Here is a 19,383-nt window from a genome sequence, read left to right on the forward strand (position 1 = left end):
CATAACGATGGATCGAATGTCCCCGCCGTTGAAACAAAAGTGGCACCAACGAATAATCTAATAGGGTCGCTTTTTAGTCAATGCGATTGTTATCTCGGGGATACTTATACCCAGACCGCGAACAACTGCTACGCTTACATTTCGTACATTGAAAAATTAGTCAACTATGGAGAAGATGGAAAAAATTCGCAACTCCAAAATAGCCTCTTTTATATGGACTCCACGACTAAACCAACGGAAATGTGGTTAGATACGTTCAAGTCAGAGTGCAACGGGGCCCTGAAGCGAGGCTCAAGATCAAAAGAATCGCAATCCTTTGAAATAATGGGGCCCTTGTCTGTTGATGTGTGTAAAATTAACCAGTTTATGTTAAACCAAGTTCCGGTACGATTTCGTTTAGTTAGAAGCCCGCGCCTAACTACCGTCATGTCTATGGAAGCTGGCAAGGATTATAAATTAGTTATAGACCAAGCGTACTTGTACGTGACAAAAGTTAAAGTTAATCCTTCAATCGTATTGGCGCATGCAAAAATGCTAGAATCAGATATCCCGGCTATCTATCCCTTAACGCAAACGATTGTTAAAAATTTTAGCGTAGCGAGAGGCCTAACGAGTATAAACCGCGATAACATCATTTTAGGTAGATTACCGAAACGAGCTATTGTGGTTTTTGTCAAGGAAGATGCGTTTATCGGGTCATTGAATAGTAATAGTTTACAATTTGAACATTTAAACGTGACCGATTTGTCCCTCTCGGTGGGTCCTGATCGTTATCCTCCCGATGGGTTCCAAATGGACTACGACGAAGGGAATTATTGTCTATTTTCCGCGATGGGGATCGATGGGGCCGACCGTGGTAATTTCATAAGTTTTAAAAATTTTAAATACGGGTATAACATGTGTCTGTTCGATCTAACAAGCGACAACAACGCTAGTGGGGATTATATGTCTCTTAGAAAGGACGGTAGTTTACGACTCGATGTGCAATTTAAAAACGCATTAACCCATAATGTGACATGTATAATGTATTTTGAATTCGATAATGAGATTTTGATAACACGCGATCGCAAAGTAATTTATAACGCCGAATAAAACCCATTTAAAGCACTTTACCTTAAGCCGTTTAACAGTTCCTCGCTTGCAATCGTTCAACCATGTCACGCTCTCATTATCTCTCCGATAAACTGGAAAATTTTCTTTCAAATGACATTCCGGGTACCGATCTTAAAATTAAACGCCAAGGGCATAGAAAATACGTTTCATTTAATCTTAACGTTTGGGAAAACTTATGGACATTTTCCGATGAAATTGACACATTCTTTGACTTGACAAAACCCCCAACCCGATTTCATCGTTGGCTAACCGATTACGTAAAACTCGAAGGATTTATATGTCAAAGAGGTAAATTTATTGATTTGCGTTCGCACGTCCGCGGAGCTAATGACAAGTATAATGTCTTGTACTCGACTTTAAACGGTTTTGCAATGTGTAAAACAAGCTGAGAGCGGTTAAAAATTATTCGTTTAAGTCTTAATACGGAAATTCAGGAGAGAAAAAACTGTTACCAGTGTATGAAGAAATGTATTTTAGACGAATTAACCGAGATTCTAATGTCGTTAACGGGATCCTGTGAAAATACAGCTTGTCACTTTCAATTGGCTCATGACATTACGTGCCTTCCCGTAGCTTCGCTTTGGTCTGAAAGGCTTGAGGCTAATGTGAAAAGAGCTCTTCCTCTGGTCAATTATCAAAAGACTCTAAATAATTTTAACGAAAACTACCCACATTGTTCTTTAAACATACATAATTTATTTCATGCAATGGTTCACGATGTAAATGAAATTATTACAGAATTTTTGTTTAAATAAATGGTATAAATTTAAGAATATGGTTTGTTTAATTTTTATTACAAGTTAATAGGTCAAAGCGCACGGCCATGAATAATACCATAGAGAAAGTCTATCACGATACTGAAAATCCAGGGGTATTAGGCGGTGTCCAGCGATTAGAAAAACGTTTTCCCTTAATTCCAAAGACGAAAATTAAAAAATGGTTGTATACGTTGCATAGAGACCGAAAGCTTAAATTTGCTCGTACACCAACATATGTGACGTCACTGAATGAAATTCATCAAATGGATTTAATAGTTTTGGACGAGTTGAAACCGGATTATAATTATATTTTAGTTAACATTGACATTTTATCGCGCTTTTTATCAGCGTTACCTTTGAAAACAAAGAGAGGGAAAGACGTTCTACAGGCGCTAAAAAAAATTCACAAAGTTAATAAACCCATGAAAATTAATACGGATCAAGGGAAGGAATTTCTTAATAAGACCGTACAGGATTATTTAAAAAAGAACGATATAAAACAATTTGTAAGTTACGGGGACATAAAATGCGGAATCGTAGAACGCGCCAATAGAACTCTCGAGAACAAAATATATCGTTTAATTACTAAATCTAAGAAACCAAATTTCATTAAGGATTTACCGAAAATTGTTAGATCGTATAATAACAGTGTACACAGGTCGACCGGGTTCAAACCGTGTGAAGTAACGGTTGATAATGAGCATTTAGTTTGGAAAAATCTTTACGGTAAAAAATTAATTAGGGAAAAAGCCAAATTCAAAGTCGGTGAACGTGTTCGATTAACAAAAGCCCCGAAAGCGTTTACTAAAGGCTACAAGGGATACTGGTCGAAGGAAGTGTTTACTATTAAGAGAGTGATTAATAGACCTCGTCCTGTTTACGTCATACAAGATCAAAATAAACAAGTCATCTTGGGTTCATTCTATCCCGAAGAACTACAAAAGATTCTATCATGAATACTAATCAGCTTGATGAATTTTTGAAATGTGATTATAGAACGCGCCCATTTTATATTGGTACATTTTCCAAAGACGCGATTCCCAAAAAACCGCCGAAACAGAAAACGTATTGTTTTATTATAAATACGGACGATTCGTCGGAACCAGGTTCTCATTGGGTCGCTGTGTTTATTGAATCGGGAAAGGGAGAATTTTTCTGTTCGTTTGGAAATTCACCTGTTACGTACAATTTTAACTTGGGTCATTTAGCTAAAAAGTGGGTATATAATAAAAATATTATCCAATCGATTGACTCGGAAACATGCGGTGCGCATTGTTTATTTTATATCGTATGTAAATGTTCGGGGTATACTTAAAGATAAATATTAGATATGTATAATGATACTCTATATATCAATGACATAATCTCGTTATGGAATATGTGTCTGCGTTTAATGAATCACGAAAATAAATATTGTAATCAATAAATTTTTTATTGTATCAATTTTTCCATTTTTTAAGAGGGCTTAATGCGCGGCGTCTGTTTTTAGGTGTGGAATAAGGTTTGCGAACATTTAGTCCACTCTTCACGTGCTTTTCATTCGTTTGTAAATCTTTATCCGAAAATGGTAGAGACACAGCCTCCGATAAATTCTCCACGCTTTCAGCCGATGGCCTGTACGTTGCGTCGCTGTCTCGTGTAGTACCCGTCGCGCCTTCAGACGTATTGAAGAGGTTCCTTATGTTACTGGTACTTTCGGAACGGCGTGGTGTACTACTTGAAAGAGGATCAAACTCGTGACGGAGTGCTTCGTGGACGGCTTCGAGAATATTCGGTGTTGACTCCGCTATCAAATGATCCGGTAGAAACGCCGGGACTGGGGGAGTAGGTCGAAGAGGGGGTCTCGGTTCCACGTGTAGATAAACGGGAATCGGATCGGGAGAAATCAACGTTGTACAGGGTGAAACGGGGGAACCGCGAGAGACATTTCTCGGAGAATTTGTTGGTGTAGCTACGGGTCGTATCATCTGCGCCGGTGCGAGAAGAGGGGCCAGGGGCCGTATAATCTGCGCCGGTGCGAGAAGAGGAGCTAACGTATTCGATGGAGGAGGCATCGGTGGGGGCTCTAAACGAACGGCGGGAACTCCTTGAAATTCTTTAATTTTAAAGTACCTTTGAAGCATAGTTAAATACTCTCGTAACGTATCCTCCTCACTCCCTACTTTAATCGGTTTATTTATGATACTTTTCATTTGATTTTGAATAATGTCTATTAATTTGGCCGTATCGCTAAAATAGCTATCAGCGGGGACTAAAATGAATTTTTTCATCGATTAATAATACGGTTAAGAACCACGGGAATTAATGAACCGAGAATTGCACCCCAGAATCCGCCTCGCTGAGATATTAGAATTTTCGACGGTTTAAGTCGGTTTAATTTTTACGAGCAAGTTTTCTGATGCACGCTTTATAGCGCTGTAATATTTTTTTCCTATTTGCGCCTACAGGTAGCGCCCCTGGGTAATATTAAGACAAATATTAGAAATAGAGTTTAATTGTTCGGGACTAGCGTTTTTAATTAAAAATTTGCGCTGACTGGGGGAAGCTTTTTTAATGAGCGTTAAATAAGGTTTATGTTCCCGTATCACTCGTGGCCAAGTCATCTTACGTAATGAAACAATTTTATAAATACATTCAAATTTATTCAAAAAACACAAAGAATTTATACAATGAAAACATTTTCACATATTTTTTTATAGAATATATTTAACAGAATAAATTTTTTTTAAACATTATTTTTAAACCCGTCACCATTACTCTAGAAAAGTTATCATTGGGCCCTCTTCAAATAAGCAATTTGTTCGCACTTTGAAATGTTCTGGTGTTTCTTGATTTAAATCTAAAACAATATTAGAATAGGGTCGGGAAGCAGTTACATTATTGTACACAGTACTTAGAAAATTTGGGTTATTAGGAAATACTGAGACATTTAATCTGACTAGGATCACGCGGACTCTTAAATAGAACAATCTAGGATGAGTTCAAGCTAATATCGCGAGCCGCTCGACCTTGACCAAAAACATTTAGGGTTAAGAATAATATAGTTAAATTTAAGTGGTGACTACCAACACGAAATAATTCCGAAACGTACGCGTTATTTAAACAACTTTGAGAGAGATCGTCGAGAACGAGCAAGTTGTTTATAGAACTATCAAATATTTCTTCCGGTTGCTCACTTAATAAACCCTGATGAAACTCGATATCAGGTATACTTTTCTTAAGCTCATTGAATTTTTCCGACCAAATATTATAACAATAAATGATTCGCTCGGGAGGTTTCTCGAACAGCGTGTGTCGATTTTTTAAAAGCCGAAAAGTCCAAACTGTTTTTCCGCATCGACTCGGTCCACTGATGAGGAACGTGGTCGGTGATTTAAACTTGAGCCGTGTTACTGAAATTTTTGTAGCCGAAAGGAATACTGGTACCGTCGCTCTTGAAGATTCGCTTGTTAGACGTAAATCTAACGAGTTTTTCAGCAGGTTTTTGGAATAGCTGCCCCGTTTTTAAACGTTTCACGTTAAATGGGACTTCGTCGCTGTATTTCGATTGTTGGTTGCGTGTAGCGAGGTCCTTCAAAGCTTCAAAGTTAACAATTGACTGATTTTTTTAGTCAATGTAATGCCCTTAAGTTTAGTGACAATCTTTCCAGAATCGAATAAAATTGAATAGGCTTTACATCCCAAGGAAACAAAGGCTTTTATATTTTCATTAGGATACTGGTCAGTCAATGTACCTAGGGTAGTCCCTAGCGGAATATTTAAATCTTTACTCATATAAAGAAAAGCAGAGTCAGTATCGACGTAATTTAAATTAGGAGCAATTTGAGCCATTAATTTGTATAATTTAATACGGCCGTAACTAGCTACAAACGCGCCTATCGTTGGTGACCCTTTCCGATAAGTTGGAACGTAGTCTTCCCGAAAACGAGTGGTGACTAAGGCTATATCATCGTCTAGTAGTTTAAAATCCGTTAATTCTTTGGTTTTATCGGCCAAAATTTCGACTAATTCCTTATAAGAATTAATAAAAACACTTTGGCTTCGATTTAAATTAATGGAATTTTTGCCCCACAGACTGTTTAGACTAAGTTTGCCAATAGCCTTTAAAGCCGGATTATCGGTTATATCCTCTAAATTTAAATCTAACCCGTCAATTTCATTAAAGTCTCGTAAATAATTAAGTTTTTGTTCTAATGTAATTATGTCTTTTGGATACGACGAATTTTGAACTTTGATTTTGTAAAAAAGCCGAATATAGTCATCGAATAGCGGACAATCTTTATCGAATGTCTCTTGATAATGATGTACTTCGTGAATTGTAATAATTTTGTAACCGTACTCTATCGCTAGATAAAAATTGGGGGTCGTCCACACGTCGGTTATGCTACGCTCTCGATCAGTATGGGTACATTCGAAACATTGTTCAGCTGCACATTTGTAGCAGAGAGTATAATAAATTTTACTATTAATTTTAGCTGAGAGGATCGGGAGGTTTAAATTGGTAGGTGGCAGCACCGTAGCTTTAATCAGACCAAAATAAGCGTTAACGGAAAAATTAAAGTTACAAGTTATAATTTCGGGGCTCGATTTTGGATATTTATAGGAACTCATCTGGACGGATGGGTACATGCTATTAAAATCCACGACTTTGATTGGTCGATCGGGAGTGGCTTCGCGGTAATTACAAAGTTTCCGACCCTCCCCCCGCGAATGGCGTCTCTCGCTCCTATCGGTTTGGTAAAGGGTAGGGAATCGCAAAAACTCGCAATTGCTGGGTCTTCTACTAACTCATCATACTCGTGTTCCCATATACTAATAAACTGTGCATTAGGTCTTTCCTTTTTTAAAAAAATTTTCGCGGTCGAGGGTTTTGAGATAAATATTTAAATTATAATCTTTTAACTGTTTATCGTAAGCCTGGTGGTCAGTGTGTAGTGGGCATTTATGGTAATGGCAGCCGTAAAATTCGGCAATTATTTCGGGCGAGGAGCAATAACCGTCTAAGCGATAGGGATAAATGACATGTTCGCCACCTAGCGATCGCGCCGTTTGATATTTCACGTGAGTTTTTTTTCCAAATAAGCTAACCATTTTAGGGCCTTGACACTGCCGTTTCCTATAACCCGTCCCCGGAACTATCGCGATAGTGTTTGGTTCGACAAATTTACTAAGGAATAAATTTGTGACGGCTCCCGGTAACGTTATGGCGTTTGACCCTAACAAATCAAAATCAACGGTTTTTGAAAATAAATTTCTAAAACTATCGAATCCTTTCTGTAAAAGTTTAACGGCCCTCAAGGGGTCGGAGTGTGCAATAACTGGTGGCTTTACCGGGGAGTCGGGGTCCGGCTCTTGTAACCCGTAAGGGCGGTGGCGCACTGGGAGATGTTAGCTCCGTCCAAAGGGTCCTATCTCCGACCTCCGACTTCGGTCAGGTGTGGGCTGGATACTGGGCTTGGGCCCAGGCTAATTGAGAAGGGCCGGGCAAACTGGCCGCCTCGGCGGATTGAGTAGCCTGCTGTGGGGCTGCGGGCCTCCGTATGAGGGCACGGTGGACCCATCTCCCTGCCTTTTGGGCTCCCACCGGGATCTCCGGTGCCAGCTGTGCCGGGTTATGCGGGCTGCTGTGTGCCCGCCGTTCCCCTTTAGGAGCTCTCTCCAAAGGGCTTGGCTCCCCGCCTTTGTAGGTGGGGTGTCGGCCGGAGTTGCTAGAGCATCCGTTCTCTATCCCACTGCTGTGTGCGAAGTGGCGGGCTGGTCGTCCCATTGTTGCACCTTCTGCTGGGTTGAGCGGCTTGCGTCGAGGGTGCGACCATCAGTAGTGGGGTTCTGCTACCCATGCTGGTTTTGTCACCTGTCCGGGCTTGTGGACGCTGGCGTAGGGCATTCTGATGATAGGCCTCCGGTGGTGTGGTTCTCTTTACCGGTACACCGGGCTATAAATTCTGACAACATGTAAAAGTTTAACGTCATCGATCGCGTATTCGGTTAAAACTTTATTTAGATCAAAAACGACGTAACGTTGGGAATCGTACCATTGATTAAATTCTACTATTTCCTCGCCCGTAAATTTGTCGATACCAAAATATTCTTTCTCGGGGAGGGCGCCGATGTAATCTAAATTGTCTTCCGTAGCGAATGAATAACAAAAATAACCTTTCTTTTGGACAATCTTAAAAGTTTTCGAGAAATTTCGAAGGGCTGTAGGTAGGAACATGAAACTATCGATAAAGGCTATTTTAAATTGGGCGAGAAACATACCCAGGGCTTTGGAACCGGTATAAATTATCTCGGGTTTTATTTTTCGTTTTAATAGACCGTTAAGAATAAGCAACGTATCGAAACCACTCCCGAAATGGCTAATTAATTTGACGTTTTGAAAGACCGGCCTCGTAACCGTATCTCTTTTCCGACCATTAACTGTCACCTGGCATGCTAATAAATAATCTAGGAAATTTTGAACGCAATGAAAGCCGTGAAATTTCCGTTAATCATAATTGGTCGAAAATGGCGCTTCTTGCATCGCGGAAATGATTAAAATTGGTCTAATTGCAGTGTCAGTCGTTATGGTTTCAAAATCAAAATAACATAGTCGTTTCTCATTTGATTTTATTTCTAATGGGCGGACGTGACACTCGTTTTTGGGATGCTCAATTTTGCAAAAAGCGCATTTGTTGTCGCAATTATGATTGCCTTCATAGTCTTTCCCGCAATTCAAGCACCGTTTTAAAACCTGACAGGTTCCTAGTTCTACGTGTTGGGAGAAACAATTTGGTCCGGCAAAATACCGATTACAGTCATTACAACGGGTAGCCTGTTCTATACTGGGGTGGAATTCCGGATCGTGACACCGGCGGCATTTAAGATTGGGTCCGCAGTCGTGACTTTTTTTCTGTTTCATACTATGTAAGAGGGTAAGACAAAATTTCCAATAATATTTTGCCCCAAACATGGCCGAATAAGATCGTACGACGTGGGTGTGGTCTTTAATTTTTAAGAGGAAAATTTGTTTTTCTTTGAAGGGACCAATAAACACTTTATCGAAATTATCGTCCGCCGAGATTAATATAATTTGGTAGTCGGGTAATATATTTTGGAATCGGTTAATGTCTATTATTTCTACGGGGCCTTCGGGAACCACCGCTAGGGCGTGTAATTTTTTAGCTTCAATTTCTTGTTCGGGCTTTTGCCCGTTTCTAATTGTCTTTAAATCGTTTTGATTAAAACTAGCACCCTGTCCTAAACTTTTTAAATGTTGATAGTTGGCCAAAACTCTTCCCACCGCCAGGGCTCTCGTAAAACATAAATTGTCCGTATTTCTAATGGGAATAAATGTGTTACCTTGGTTGATATACTGATCTAGACATTCATAACTTCTTGTTCTAACGCTGCGAGGGGGGCCTCTCATAGGGGTATCTTGAAGAAATATTAGGTCGAATCGGAGGGGTGACTCTAGATAAATGGTTTTTACGGACTGGGCTACCTTTTCAATCCCTGTTAAAATTATCTCAGCTGTCAACTCATTAATATTCATTAATTGGAAATTTATCGGATCTTGCAGCTCATCGGAAATTACCACCACCCTGACGCGTGTGTAGCCTAAGTTATCGGCCGTAATTCTATCTAATATTGATTGGAAAATACTGGTCAGTTGGCTACTGATATCCGCGTGGTTTAATTGATCTAAATTTTTAAAATTACACTCGAATAGCATAGATTTACACCTATACTTTCGAGAAGAATTGGCAATGATTTTATCTATCGAGTAAAAATTTTTAGGGTTGAAACGGGTGCTAAGATCGAGGGCCATGGTGTTTTTAAAGTCCTGCGTAAATATTTAATACGGTTTGAATCGTTGTCGCGACGTCGTAAACTTCGCCGGAATTCTGCAAGTTTAATAGTTTTTCGTAGTGACGTCCACGGTTCTTGTAAACTAGAACTTCACCTCGCCGACCCGCTAGAATTTCAACCTTCTCGTTTCTTAGTTGAAAATCACCTTCTTCATAAACTATCTGTTCTAGATACTCTTTAAACTCCCACGCCGAATCTAGTTTGACGCAAACTCCGTCTTTCGTCGCGGTTGGCCGATCGCTATTTTTGAGGTAACGTCTTACGCCTAAATACAAGTTATTTTTGAAACTTGCAATTTTTATCCCGAAATTTTTATGGCGGGAAAACTCTACGACTATATCCGTCCAGCCGTCGTCTACTGGCTTAGATGGACCGGCTTGAGATGGACCTGGTTGAGATGGACCTGGTTGAGATGGACCTGGCTTGGATAGGGTGCTTTTGGGTGGCGCATCAACTGGTTTGAATGGCGATTGTTTCGAAGGGCTATCGAGTACCTCGTGGCATGCTAAATCTATGATATCAGGTTGATTCTTCGGGATGTCTACTTCGAAACGAGTTTTCTTAATATTTACTTTATTTCCGAAATCTAATCGACGACGGACCTTATTGACCTGGGAGCAGGGGGGTGTTTCGGATTGGTTCTAAAAATTAAACTAAATTAAATGGTGTAAAAAATAGACTGAATTAATAAACTATTACTTTGCGGTTAAAATCCATCGCGCCAGAATAATTTCCTAACAATAAACGGTCATTTAAAAAAGGTAATTCCCCAAATTTTAAAATGTACTTACAATTTCTTCAAGTCGAATGCAAGTTGTGAAATAAATGCAAATAAAGCGCGTCCCTCTATTTATAGTCGCAAAACCCCCTAGCGGGACGCTTAGGAACTTCTATAACACATGCTAATTTATCTAACGGTTTTATTAATACATGCGTAATTTTTCGTAATAAACAAAAATCCCCTAGCGGGACGCTTAGGAACTTCTATAACACATGCTAATTTTCATAACGGTTTTAGGTATCGTAATTTTTCGTAATGGTTTTTTATATCAATATGTGGTAAATTGTTAGGAAACTCCATTTTCTAATGGTTTTGTAATAATTTTACGTACTCTATTAACGCAACGGTTTTGTTAAATAAATCAATGTTTTCTCGAGAAAAATTCCATACACGAACCTAACCTCGAGCTATAGAAATAGTAAATCAAATATTTGGGTTAAGATTACGGGGTATAAAAGTCGAGATTTTTTCATGTTTTATCACATTTCGTTCCTGAACTACAATGTAAGTTGCAAAACGTCTTAATACGAACCTTTTCAAAAAAATCAAATTTTAGGGCCTCCAATACTACGGCAGAATTTATTAAAGTAGTGAAGGGGAGAGGACGCGGAAAGAATGTACTTTTGATAATATACTGTAACAAGTAATTGATAATTATTAAATTATAGGAGAAAACGCGGACCTAGGACCAGTTCGAAGTAATTATTTTCTATTTTTTATTATACTTTTATAAAATTTCTAACAATAGGACCCGACACGTTGCCACCACCCTCCACGCCTTCGGACCCACCAACACCCGGGAACTCCCCAACGCCCTCGTACTCTCCCACAATTCCATATCGGGAGATTTTGATCAACCCATCATTGTCGGCGGAAATGCGAGTACTGGACTTGAGGAAAGGTAATTCGTTAAATATATTTTAATACGTATGAAATTATAATATGAATTTTTTCTAGCGCCGGGGATCAAAATCATCGTGGAAGGGGGTAATATATTCTACATGTTTTATTATAATAGAAACTAATTTATGTAATTTTAGGTGGCACCCTTAAAATTTTAATTTAAATAAACTGTTTATATTTATTTTTGTCTCCTTCTTAATAAGCACATTAGTTGTATCATATAAACCATTTTCATACAGATTGGTTAAAACGTACCAATCCTAATAAACCTTAACTGGTTAATCGAGGCTTACAATTTCCCGCGCTTTTCTAACCGAAACACATGTTAAATTCGCGCCAAAACTTTAACAGTTCAACCATATAGCTACCAGGTCAATTACCCCTAACGGTTAATTATAAAGGTACAAACTTTAGCCATATATTAATATTCATGTCAAACATAAGTGTATATTAATAAACCTAAAGAGTTTAACCACTTGTTGATTTTTATACACGCGACGCTTACACTTTCCCGCCAAAAATTAATATTCAAACATATAAAAAACAAGTGTAACTACTTGTTGATCCTAAACACATGTTACTATACTATCCATATAACAGGTCAATGACCCCTAACGGTAATCCACCTAGTTAAACAATACCACGCTCATTAATATTCACCCTTTTGACCTTGAACAGGTTGATTGACAGGTCGACTAACTAGGCTAATTAATTAACACCTGTGCTCGTTACGCACGAGTGCACGCGTGACACGCGCCCGAGGGGGGGTCGGCAACGCGATTCCCCGCTTCATACCCCCCGTCACGCAGCTGGGGACGCGGTAGCCACGCCCCCGCTTGGCTAGGAAGAGGGTACATAACTACTGAACCCTACTACTGATGGTCGCACCTTCGACGCAAACCGCTCAACCCAGCAGAAGGTGCAGCAATGGGCCGACCAACTCGCCACTTCGCACACAAATAGGACTTAAATTAAGGAACGTTATCTTCGTTATGTAGACTTTTAGGCAAAAATCTAAAACAACGAAAATTGGGGTCCCGTAAAATACTCTGACAACTATACTTAAATTTATTATTTACTGATATAACCGAATCCTTACCTAACCAAACATATTTTTAAGGTGACCGAGGACTTCAATCTGCTCGCTCATTCTGAGATACTTTTCAAAAACGAGAGCTCACAATTTTTGCCCACCTCTGCCTTAAATAGAATTTAGTTCGAGTGAAACGGGCGAATCCAATATAAATATTTCATAATTATGGTGGTGTCTCTTCTCACAAGCGCTTTGCGCCGTTAACTCGTGCACCTACAACTTATCGTACTCGTATCGTATGCCAGGCCGTGACTGCACGTACTTCACCTGAATCCCCTCCCTCCCCACGGTGACGAGTATTCTTTGCTTGCGGCTGGGAAAGTCCAGAGGTGAAAGGTGGTATGTAGAACGAAATTTTCCCATTCTAAAATTCTGGAATGTGTTATAATAAATCAAAGCGTCCCAGTATCTCGTTAACCTCGTAAAAGCTACGGTATTGAGACTGAACCGGTTGACGTTTTCCGTTTTTCAACGTATAAGGACGTCCATGGTGTCCGTTCAACTCCATTGATCTTCGCAACGTAATTTAATGTTATAATAATGTACAAAATTAATTGGTTCGGGAATGAAAAAATCGGGAAATTAGGGAATGGACGGTAATGATAATACTTGGTCGGGAATGGAATGGAAATGGATTTAGTTGAAAATTCACGTGAATTGAATGGTCGGGAATGAGAAAATTCGTATGTAAATGGGATGGTAATGGTTTTTGCGGTCGGGAATGGACGGGAATAGTTACGTTATTTCTTAAAATGCAGCTCTCTAAAAGACATAACAGAAAAATGGAAATTTCAAATATAAGAGTAACTTTTCTTCGAAATTCAAACTATTTTTTTGTAGTTTTGATGGTTTTTCCCTACTGAATTAGCTAATTGCAATACGAAAATGGTGAAAATGTTTTAAACAAATTTGAAAATAGTTAAATTCTCCGTGTGGTCAACATGGCCTTGAATTTGAATTGGTTTAAGTATTTAAAATACCAATAAATGTAACTTCATTATAACAGTCTAGAAAAATATTTTGTAAATATAGGTAGTGGTGTAACTGTACATTGTGAGCCTGTCTGTAGTTGATACGATGGCCATTGAAATTTTCAAGAGGCGAAATTCAATCATAGTGGGGAAGTCGAGGCGTAGGAAGGTCTTTATTTCAGGGGGGGGGGGGGGCAAACCGATAAAACTCCAAGTCTTCCCCCAGTGTTGAAAAAAGCCTATTTTTTTTCCAAAACAAGAACCCCCCAGATATAATTTTTTTTTATTGTTTCTCTTTTTGGGTGAGAATTTCCACGGGGATCAAAGTTTTGTAAATTTTAGGTAATTAAAAGAAATAAAATTTTACTTAACTATTCTGAGTTTCTCACTCAAAAAAAGAATCCATTGAATCCAAATACATGATAATTAAATAAAACGTTTTTATTCAAAATTAGAACATAAATGCTAGACCGAATCGCAATATTTGGATTCTAGATAAAACAAATTTGTTTTATTCAGGATCCAAAAATTGCGATTCGGTTTTCATTTTTTGAAATGAAAAACGGATAGCACTTTATCAGTATTCATGTTATCAACATGTTCTTTGTACACTTTAAGAAGACACAAGTGATTTAATCGAGCCTGAGTCATGGTGCTACGTAAATATGTTAAAACTCTTCTCCACACTGAAAACGAGCGTTCCACGGTCGCAGAAGTGGCTGGAATCACTAAAATAACTTCAACAATTTGGCCACTTGGGGGAAAAGTAAACGTGTTTCAGGGTGTAAGGTTTGGAATTTGGTCACAATTTCTTTAATTGTTCCTGGTAATCGTTTTTCCTCGAAAAGCCCGGGCAACATTTTTAATTCGTTTTCCAAATTACAAATGGCAAAGCCGTAACTTTCCAATTGTTTTCCAATAACTTCATCACTTTTCCAGATATATATAGATTGCAACTCAGACATTAGAACCTTCTCGGAAACCATATTTTTCTCTAAACCCGGTTGCTTAAATCTTCTGGTTATTTCATTATTCAGTAAATCTAGAACTTCGAAGTAAATTGCACGCATTTTCTCTTTCGGCGAATTCGGTTTGTATGGTTCGCTGGATTTCGGTGTCTGTTCTATTCGCTTGGGTGGGCGCTTTACTCTTGGGAAAGTTATTGGGAATAAATACAAAAGTTCCTCGACTTTCCCTGCTTTTACCTAAATTTCGTTAAATTTACTTTCCGTTCTCATGTTTAGCAAGTAATCGAGTGTTATTTTCACTGCTTCTGTAACTCCAGCTACAGTTTGCGTTGGGCCTTCCAACACCAAACTTAATTTTTCGGTTGGAGCAAAAACACTTTGACAAATCAAAATACCTAAGTAATTTTCGGTTTTCTCCAATTGATCATGTAAGGCTTTTGCAGCAGGATAAATATTTTCTTTTGCATTATTTAGTTTTTGTAGCATTTCAAGTACTGGAGAATATGTTTCCAATATGCTGTTGATTGAAGCCGTCCTTACTGACCACCTTGTTGGGCATAGAGTTTTGGGATACTTATTGCTTGGTAGAGTTTCGTCGTCCGAAAGAATGTCAAAAAATTGATGCTTTCGTTTTGGTGTTTTAATCATTAGCGCCGCGTCATGTATCCATTGCATACAATTCCTCATCAACGAAATTTCTTTGGTAGCATCTTGTAACGCTAAATTCAAACTATAATTGCTACAATGTACATAAATCGCAAGCGGTTGTAACTCAATTATTCTGGCTTGTACACCCTTATCTCTACCTGACATGTTTGCTGCACCGTCGTAGCATTGGCCACGGAGATTGTCCAACGATATATTAAATCTTAATAGGACGTCCAAAATAATTTTGGTGAGAGCTTCTCCGGATGTTGACTTGGTGTCGTAGAGGCCAAGAAAATATTCTTTTGGGTCGAGATCTTCTTGAACTATTCGAATACTTTTGGAAACCTGTTCGTTTCCAGCCACATCTTGCGTTTCGTCCACTATAAGACTAAACTCATCAGCTTGTTTTATTTCACCAATGACTTGACGCAATATTGTGTGAGCTATTTCTTGCAATATTTCGTTTTGAATAACCGGACTAGTATAAGTTTTTGATCTTTTCAACCAAGCTTTTAATTCCGGTACATCTTCGGCCCTCAGCAAAAGAAGCTGAAAAAAGTTGACATTCTTGTCCTCGTTAGCCCCTCTAATTGCCATTCCCTGTCTTAAGGTATTTAAGAGATGTAATTATTACACGAAGCGCTTCTTTGGATACATGTTGTTGTTTGTCGATTTAAGTTGAAATCTTAGTGGAAACCGAATCATTTCTTCTAGCTGTGTTCTTTAAAATGGCTTCTTTGTGAGACTCAGAACTTACATGCTTTTTGAATTTCGTTTCACCTTTCTTCCAGTTTTTAACACCAGCCAAAATAAAACTCAATTCGACTTTAGAAAATTGACTAAATAACTTGAAATTATATGAATGCAAGCATTCGAAGCACAAAACACCAACTTTGTTGTCCTTATAGTGCAACCAAGGAAAATCCGTATACCAGCGCTTTTGAAAATGGTGTTTGCGTTTTTCAGTTTCAAACGCGGGTACCGGAAATGGCTGATTTTTTACGGGAACTAAAAACTCATCTTAGCGCAGTGTTGACTGTGGAAAAATTGAAAGTAATGGCTCTGCGATTTTTTTATCTAGGTAAATTGACCCAGATACGTTACTAGGTTCTTCTCGATGTGTGATTAAGTTTGAATTTTCAGCTATAAAAGAAACCAATGAAAAGAAATATGAATAATTGACAAATGAGTTTCAGTGAGATTCAGTGCGAATACAAATTAAAATTGACTAAAATTACCCATGGTTTCTATTGTGATAATGAACACGACAATTTCGAAGTACATTAACCCTTTTATAAATCTATATACATATAAAACGTTTTCAATAACCATGATGTTGGTAATTTTAGCCGAAAGAATTGCGGTAAAGCTATAAACATTGCCAGAAGAAATTTGTACCAAACAGCTAAAGATAGTGGCACAGATTTTCTAAAAAAATTCTATTACTAAACATCACGCTCTATTGTAAATTCAACAACTACTACAAACATATTCATTAAAAGCAAAGTTGAAGGTTCATTCCACTGCATTCTAAATGTGACGTTGATGTTAAATCAAGCACGCAAACTGTGTTAGTTGAATCACTTTTGTGGGGCTGTAAACTCGGAGTTAGCGGTTATTGTAAGCACATTGGAGCTGTACTCTGGTATATTTTAGATTGAAAATTCCAAGATAAATCCTTTGTACCTGATGATCAAGTGTGTACAGAAAAGACCCGAACATGGAGCGCAACAAAAACACAAGGAAGTCTATCTAAAAAATGGTTCGACACACTCCTGGAAAATCCTGCGATACTCTTAAAGAAAGAGCTATCTGTGACTCAAATTACAGTAGTGATTTAGAAATAAAATTGTTCAATTCAATAGAAAATAAGTACTTTGATTGACATTTTTTACAACATGTTTTTTAGTCTGTTTTATGTAATTCATAACTTTGTATACTATTTGATATTCCATAAAAATATCTAAACTTTGATGCTCAAAAGTAGCCCAAGTTGTGGTTTTTTGAGCAGTTTGTTTTGTTTAATTATTAAATAAATAACTTCTCGTCTAGTCTACTATAACAGGCAAAAAATCGAAAAACCCTGCTAAGCCGCTTAAAAAGGTTTTTAAGAATTTCGTAAGATTTCGTCGAGCTTTAAAAAGTTTCTGGCAAACGCGGCTGATGACGTCGTTCATGACACGTCGGGAACATGCATGTCACGCATAATGTTTTCCGCAGACAATATAAGGTTAATTTCCTGAACAATAGTATGTTTGCAGTTTTTCAATCTATTCCACGCCGATTGGTTCAGGGTGAATCCGTGATTTTTGTATAAAAGAGGTGGTACAAATAATTTTTTCCTCTTGCGCAAGATCGCACGTCTAAAACCTTTTGATTTTGAACTTTGAAACAGTCGATTTTATTCTTTATTCCCTCCAGCGGTAACCAACTATGAAAACTAGCAACTTTATCTTGAAATAAACCTGTTATTTATCTAAAGTTCATATTTGGCGCATGTATCTAATCAATATATGAACGTATCCTTACACCGATACTTCTTGTTTAGGTGAAAGACTGAGTTCGATACATATTTTCACTGTGGATTATCAAGGCAACTAGGTAATGTTCGTTCGTGCTCGTTGTTTTTATTACACTCCAAATATATATATTTTTTTTTATTAGTTAAGGGGGGAGGAAAATTTCGTCACCATTCATAAACTACCGTTCCTTTGAACTGAAAGATTATTAGAATTTGTCAATTAATCGTAAGTTAAATCAAATGCGAAAAGTGTATTTCCGATTTTGTAATTTTCTTAATTTATACAGTTACCGCTGGTATTTCCGAATAAGTGCATTGCCGAGAATAATGTATAAAAAGGTTCGACTACATCGATTTTTACCAAAATCTGGGGTGAGCGGTTTCGGGTATATTTTGATCGCAGAATAGTTTATTGTGACGACAGAAAAGGCAAAATACGGGTAGTAATTATTACTAATTTGTACGAGTTTTTCATTCATTGGAAAAAATCGCGTGAAGGGGTAAATTGCAAAGTTAAAAAAAATTTCCGCCGTGGGAACATCAATTATATCACCATTATTTTCTTTTTTACTTGAATTTGAACTCTCAACATCAGGTTAGATAAGTCAATGTAATAATCGCCTCAGGGATTGAAAAATCAATTTGAGTAGCACCCGTCAATGGGGCAGTGAGAGAATAGTCTACCAATTTATTTGCCTTCACATTTTTATTAAGCATCGGCTGGTTAAACATGACCATCCCAAAGCCATTGATTCAAATGCCAGAACCTTTGTGATAAGTTAATTGAGGATCACCGAGTGTATTTAAAAGATTTGTTCCAGAAATTTTAGTTTTTCTTAAGCTTTTCCTAAAATTTTTGACCAGAAATGACATCTCCAATTACCCGTTTGCCCATCTCTAAACCGTGCATGCCAAGTGATTTAGCTACGTGGCGAAAAAGAGGTGTTACAAATCTCGCTAAACTTTAAAAAATCCATCCAAAACCCTTTCTTGAATGATATTGTCGGAATACGTTATATCCAAGCTCCGATATCGTTCCATAATTAATTAACAGTTATGATGCGATGGTGTGAAGCGACTGTAGACTAAGAATCATGTCGTTTAAGTAAAAGTTTGACTATGGTTCTCCCAGTTTTATTTGGTATAAGCTCGCCGTAAACAGATCTCAATAAATTTCTATGGTTTGAATTTGATCGTATAGCACGGGGAAATTGTCTAAATTATGAAATCTCGACGTGGGCTCGGTTCTTATTTTCGCTCAATTTTATAATTCGTAACTATTGGGGGTAAGTGTGGTCAGTAATAACAGGTTGAATTATGTTTGTATAGTTATAAATTCCGGAAATGCCGTGATTGGATTGCCAGATATCTACCAATTTCTTTAAAAAGTGGTCTGTCTATTTGATTTAAACCAAAACCTTATATTTGCCTAAGTTTGGGATAATTAGAGGAAAAAGTTGTTTCCGCCGACCCCTTTAACGGAAACTGTTGAATCTGAATTAAGATTATACATAAAATTTGCCCAGTTTTATTCCGGTAAAGCTTCTTTCATTACCTCCAAATTATCCTCTATCGTGTAATACACGCCGGTTGGAATCCTACAATGGACTTTGTCTACAACGTCTAGCCTATGGTTATTAGATTGTTGGTATCTGGGTAGATCAAATCGTGTTTCTGTCTTCGACCGTCCCCTACTTGAAAGATTATGTTGTAAAAATCCAATCGGATTTGAAGTGGATCTAGCGGCTTGCTTTTATAGACTGAAGCAATATAATC

The 19,383-nt window shown here is 37.9% G+C and overlaps 3 protein-coding genes across 3 annotated transcripts in view; 2 read left to right on the top strand and 1 right to left on the bottom strand.

The window, feature by feature from the left end:
- Window positions 1-1,092, top strand: part of LOC149945913 (uncharacterized protein F54H12.2-like) — a 1,119-nt gene extending 27 nt beyond the window's left edge. Inside the window, exon 1 of the mRNA XM_090170649.1 lies at window positions 1-1,092. This exon is cut by the window's left edge and continues 27 nt beyond it. Within this exon, the coding sequence (XP_090026775.1) occupies window positions 1-1,092 (1,092 nt within the window).
- A 4,131-nt stretch (window positions 1,093-5,223) lies between these two features.
- Window positions 5,224-11,576, top strand: LOC149945914 (uncharacterized). The gene is made up of 5 exons (XM_090170650.1): window positions 5,224-5,326; window positions 11,172-11,201; window positions 11,252-11,404; window positions 11,461-11,490; window positions 11,544-11,576. The coding sequence occupies exons 1-5, from the start codon at window positions 5,224-5,226 to the stop codon at window positions 11,567-11,569; spliced, it is 342 nt and encodes a 113-aa protein (XP_090026776.1). The 3' UTR covers window positions 11,570-11,576.
- A 3,099-nt stretch (window positions 11,577-14,675) lies between these two features.
- LOC149945915 (zinc finger MYM-type protein 1-like) lies at window positions 14,676-15,683 on the bottom strand. The gene has a single exon (XM_090170651.1). The coding sequence runs from the start codon at window positions 15,681-15,683 to the stop codon at window positions 14,676-14,678; it is 1,008 nt and encodes a 335-aa protein (XP_090026777.1).
- Between the last annotated feature and the right edge of the window lie 3,700 nt (window positions 15,684-19,383).

This window comes from Leiobunum rupestre, chromosome 4, assembly GCF_980474605.1.
Source record: "Leiobunum rupestre chromosome 4, qqLeiRupe1.1.hap1, whole genome shotgun sequence".
In the NCBI taxonomy this organism is placed as follows: domain Eukaryota; kingdom Metazoa; phylum Arthropoda; class Arachnida; order Opiliones; family Sclerosomatidae; genus Leiobunum; species Leiobunum rupestre.